At 50.4% G+C, this 5842-nt stretch overlaps 1 protein-coding gene across 1 annotated transcript in view; it reads right to left on the reverse strand.

The window, feature by feature from the left end:
- Nucleotides 1–5842, reverse strand: part of Mvb12b (multivesicular body subunit 12B) — a 157380-nt gene that overhangs the window by 103039 nt on the left and 48499 nt on the right. The window contains exon 4 of the mRNA XM_021153581.2: nucleotides 1021–1117. Coding sequence (XP_021009240.1) covers nucleotides 1021–1117 — 97 coding nt within the window. The remainder of the gene's footprint in view (nucleotides 1–1020; nucleotides 1118–5842) is intronic.

Here is a 5842-nt window from a genome sequence, read left to right on the forward strand (position 1 = left end):
ACTCCAGGACCAGAGTCCCCAGCACTCCAGGACCAGAGTCCCCAGCACTCCAGGACCAGAGTCCCCAGCACTCTAGGATCAGAGTCCCCAGCACTCTAGGACCAGAGTTCCCAGTACTCTAGGACCAGAGTCGCCAGCACTCTTAGGACCTCAGCCCCAGCACTCTAGGACCAGAGCCCATAACACCCACAGGATCCCCACAGTTCCCTGCAGCTTAGCACAGTGCCGTGTTGCACAGTGGTTGGAACATCCGGTCTAATTTAAATCGTGGGTTTTTTGTTTGTTTGAATTGTTGCTAGTGTTTTGTTTTTTAACTAGCCAGTGTCTCATGTACCCCAGGCTCAGAACCTGTATGTAATGAAGGATGCCCTTCAATCCCATCTCCCAAGTTTTGTGATTACAGGTATGAGCCACCACATCTGGCTCCAATTTAGGTCTTAACATGCTCTAACTTGAAGTCTTTCTGGGGCCTGCCTCTTGTTCACTTTGTGAGCCACAGACTAGGCCTAGAGCTGTTCCTTGCAGCCCCAGGGCATCTTTTGATCTCTGCCCTCCCTCCCTTTTGCTTCAGGGTCTTGTGCTAAGCTTGGCACTCCCCAGCACTCCAGGACCAGAGTCCCCAGCACTCTAGGATCAGAGTCCCCAGCACTCTAGGATCAGAGTCCCCAGCACTCCAGGACCAGAGTCCCCAGCACTCTAGGATCAGAGTCCCCAGCACTCCAGGACCAGAGTTCCCAGTACTCTAGGATTCTATGAGTTGGTTGCTGAGGGCAAACCAACTGTCCCTAGACTCCCTGCTCTGTCCTTGAGTGAGGAGGCATCAATCAAAGACTCTGCTCACTTGAAGGCCAAGGACCCACATACTCTTCAGACACAGAGAGATCCAAGGTGGATGTCATAAGTGGCAGGATTCCTTCACCATTTTCAGACTTCCAGAGAGAAACACACAGAATATTTGCAAGCCCACAGGATGGAGGTGGCTGCTCCCAAGGCAAGCGTGTTTGTTAAGTGTTGACTCACGTGTATCCACTGTCTCTTGGATGGGGATGAAGCCCACAGGCAATGTGTCCTTGACATCGATGAGCTTCATGTCCACCAGCACATTCCCCAAATGACTCTTGGGAAGAAAAGACAAGACACACACTGAATTGGAACTTAGTCTTGCTTGCAGTCCTGGCTTCAGGAAGCATATTTCACACAGTGGCTGCTGCAGCTTTACCACAGCAGGTTAATTGGAGAAGATGATACTAGCATTTACCAGAGACTCTAGTGTACCTCAGAAAGGAGATTCCATCTGTGGAATCTCAAAACCACTCAGCAGAGGGTAGGTGTGTGCACATCCCTAGACCCCACCACTTCTCAGGGTCAGAGCGTTTTAAACAGGGGAGGTTCTGAGATGCTTGCAAGAGAGGAGCTGTGTCTAAACTGAACAAGGTCTGATCGCACACCTGAGGGACTGTTGTTACAAGATACATTTTACAAAATCCCAAGAATCATAGACTAACTGAACGGGAGGCAGCCTGGCCACCTCCGTACCCCACGCCTTCTGAGATACCTTGCTAGGGGAGCTCATAAGAGTGCCTATTTAGTGCTGGCAGAGGGCCCACAGTGCACAGTTTCCATAAAGACATTTTTGAAGATGGTTGGTGGCGCACCATTCTGTAATTGCAAGAGAGAATTCTTTGCAAACACGCCAGCCTCTGTAGCCCTCACACACCAGCCTCTGCAGCCCTCACTTCATACTAGAAACAGCTCTTAAGAAATCTGCCCTACATCTTAAACATGAGGGCTGCTGCGGAGATTACATTCACGTCTTCAGAGTCATCTCAGCCTCGTCAGAGCCAGTTAAGGCAAGAATAATGGGTTCCCAGCCCAAATCTCTCCTGTTAGGATTCCAGTAATGTGCTGTGTGTGCCCACATTGCAGAGGCACTGTGTCCCCCCAAGCCCAGCTTGACTGCAGTCCTGGACTAACATCTAAGGAGTCAGCCCAGGCTCTGCCCTCCCAGGAACCTCAGGCCAGTATCCCCTGTTGCTCAGAGATGGACCTAACTTCATTCTGGGCTTCGGAAACCCTGGCTCCACTTCCATCTTTACAGCATATACATCTCTGAAACCCACACAGGGGACATTTGCTTTCTGAATGAAGCCAGACACTCTATCTTTAAGATCCTTTTAACTTCCTATCATTTCATAATTGCACATCATGGTGATCTGAGTCAGAACAGCCTCCACTGGCTCACATATTTGAATGTTTAATTATCAGAGAGTGGCACTATTTGAAAAGGATTAGGGGGTATGACCTTGTTGGAGAAAATGTGTCACTGGGGTGGCCTAATCTCTCTCTCTGAGTTGGGGGTCAGGATATAGCTACTGACCAGCCCCACATGTGCTGCCGTGCTCCCTGCCACCATGACAATGACCATAAGGAAGCCTCCAGATAGATGCTTTCCTTTCTAAGAGTTGCCCAGACTATGGTGTCTCTGCACAGCAGCAGAACAGTGACTAAGACAGACCTTATGAAGCATCCATCCACCTACCACCTTGAAAGACTTATTTAAGAAGCTGTACACTATGGGTCCTGGCTGCCACCACTAAATAGGAACCAAAATGATTTTTGCTCCTTCTGCTCGCCCAAGCTGGCATAGCTCTTGGCACACAGTAGGGACTCAATAATTACTGGCTAAGTATATTGATGTTTGTGGCAAACTTTTCAACAGGGTGGGTGGTAGCAATCATAAACTGAATCAGACTTTCTCAAATGGCAAATTGAAACCATGTCACCCAAATTCCCAAAGTTTATTATTAGTTATTATGGCCTATAAGTAAAACATGCCTCGAGTTGAAATTCAGAAGTCAGAGTGGCCTGTATAGCCGTGGCCAGCACATCCACGACTGTACCATCAGACATCTGTCCTTCTCTCTCAGCATCCCTGGGCTTGCCAATGGTGTTCAGGAAGACAGTATCACTGAGGTGCGGCATGTGGGGAGTGGGTCCTCTCTAATGTGGAATAGACTCCTAACTACACATGAAAGCTGGGCCCAGCTGGGAACCATGGAAGAACCAGCTGCCTCTGGAGCAGCCCAGTCTAATCCACTGTCCTCTGTTCCCTTCCCCTCCCCGCTCCCCTGCTCCAGGCAGCTGCTCTTCCATGTCATCACTGCTTCCTGCACTGAGAAATTAACACCTGGGCACGCTCTGCTGCCCCCTAGATGGACGGGCATTCATCAGTATCATGCGGGATTCCATGGAAGTCAACTGCAACCACTTAGCCACCTCATCTCTTGAAACAATGCCTTAATCCTAAAACCCAAGCACTGGGGGTGTGGCCACTATACAAGTGTTGGGAAACCCGTCCATGCACACACAATAGAGGGCTGCCCTGCTAACGCTTCCTGCAGCCTGAGGGTGTGGCCCTCTTCCATGGGGCTGCCAGTCTGCAGGGTCCCCCTCACGCTCCCCCCCCCCCGCCTTTTTTATACATCATAGGCCTTCAACACCATTAATTTTCCTGGTTCCCCTCCCCCACTGGCGCTCTCTTTCATTTCCTCCTCATAAATATGAAGAACGTATTCCCAATCCTTGCTGAGCAAATGATTCATACCAGGGGCCCGACATGCACTGACGCGGGGTATTTATATTGTCTCTGGTAGCCAGTATTCGCTAGTATACTGTAATTATTTTTGACAACTTTGCATTTAAGGTAGCCACAGATAACCAACTTAATATTCAAATGTTCATAAATCCTTCTGTTTAACATCCTCCCTACCTAATCTATGCACATTATTATTACAGGTAACACAGAAAGTGCGGGGCATGAAAAGTGCAATTAATCTCCCTCCTTCCCAGGAAGCGGTGTCACTCTCCAGCCAGGTTTCCATATTAATGGTCTGATTGGGGGGAAAGGAATTTAGGATTCAAAGGAAGCTCCCCAAACTCCTATGTTGGGAGTCTCAAGTCAGCTAATTAAGCTGTGGCCTGCTCTGGAGAGCCCACACCCTCCCAGATGGTTGTAAACTGGTGTTCTGCCAAGCCTGTGCTCTGACTATAGACCAGGACATATAGGCAGCCACCACCGATGAGGATGTGCCTAGCTCCTGTCTCACTCAAGGGCTGGCAAATAGGCTGTCATTCCCCCGAATTTGATCCCAACGCAATTCTGTCCCCTGGTTTGTCATCTGGATGCAGTAAAGGACATCCACTCCTCTTCCGGTGCTGAGGATGGAAGTGCTAACTTGGTTCCTGAGTACCTGGGCTTCAGCCAAGGGCAGGGGTGTCTCTTGCTGCCCTTCTGGCTGGTAGCCTTATCACCCCTAGAGCCCAGCTAATGATGGGGAGCAACGTGTTTTCTGGCATTTTCTGGGGCTGAATCCAGGGTCCCGTGCACACTAAGTAAATGTTCTCCCATTGCCCTCAAGCTGAGGACTGTGTTTTCTATAATCCACCCCAAACCAATGAGTCCAGTGCCTTCCCTGCACCACAGTGAACTTGCTGCCCTAGCTCCCAGGGCTTCATGAACTCCTGCCTAGAAGGTCAACAGCTCGCAGATTAAGGAATAAATGTAACAGATCCCAGTGTAAGTGGCCCAGGGACCACGGCTATCCTGAGGCCAGAAACACTATCCAGGGCTGTGGTGCTTTTCAGATGTGAACACTTGGTCTCCAGCTTGTGGGGCTGTTAGGGAGGGTGAGAAGGGGTGGCCTTGCTGGAGGAGGTTCATCACTTGAGAGTCGAATGCTAATGGTACTTCTAGCTCTTGCTCTGCTCCAAGGATGGGAGCTCTCAGGGTCCTGTTCTTATCACCATGCCTGCCACATGCTGCCTGCCATGCCTCCCTACTGTGATAGATGTTTATCCTCCTCAGACCACATGCCAAAATATCTCCTTCCTTTGATAAGCTGCCCTGGCCATGGTGTTTTATCTTAGCAACAAAAAGTAACTTAAACAAGGCATTTAACCAAATCTTCAGGACTTCCTCCTGAGAGTCCACAGGGAAGCAGTGGCCAGCAGACAGAGCAGGGACAACAGGAGGGAAAAGCAGAAATGGCTTTCTAAAGGCATTTGGGTAGACTCCTGGGACAGAGAGCCTGAGGGCGTGGGTGCACGAGGGTGCACGAGGGCGCGGGTGGGAAGGATACATGTGTTAGGTCTACTGATAACCTCATGAGCTCAGCATCTGTAAGGTGATGACGCCTCACCCCTGCTGTGTGGAGTCCCCTCAGGCGACAGTGGACCCAAAGGATCTGTGCAGACACACCACAAGCGCTGTGCAGGTGCCTACCCTGACTCAGCTGCCACCATCCTGTTACTGAAAATGCACTCAAAGGCTGGTAGGAAAAAGATTTCCCCATTCAGTCATATATTACAAGCAGCAAAGGTATTGCTCTTATAATTAGAGGGAACTTAATGGGATGACTTTGCCCCTCATCCTGAACACGCTAAGAACAATATTCAGAACAAAAGATTACCAAAGAGCAACAAGTGCTTACAGTCCACATTCAGAACTGCTGAAGGGACAACCCAGACCTGGCAGTGGGGTCCGAGGTTGGAGAGCTATGATGAAGAAATGGGGTATGAGAGAGAAAGAGGCCGTGAGGGACAGGGAGGCTATGAGGGACGGGGAGGCTGTGAGGGACAGGGAGGCTGTGAGGGACAGGGAGGCTGTGAGGGACAGGGAGGCTGTGAGGGACTGTGAGAGACAGGGAGGCTGTGAGAGACAGGGAGGCTGTGAGGGACAGGGAGGCTGTGAGGGACTGTGAGGCTGTGAGGGACTGTGAGAGACAGGGAGGCTGTGAGGGACAGGGAGGCTGTGAGGGACTGTGAGAGACAGGGAGGCTGTGAG

The sequence above is a fragment of the Mus caroli genome, chromosome 2 (genome assembly GCF_900094665.2).
Source record: "Mus caroli chromosome 2, CAROLI_EIJ_v1.1, whole genome shotgun sequence".
In the NCBI taxonomy this organism is placed as follows: domain Eukaryota; kingdom Metazoa; phylum Chordata; class Mammalia; order Rodentia; family Muridae; genus Mus; species Mus caroli.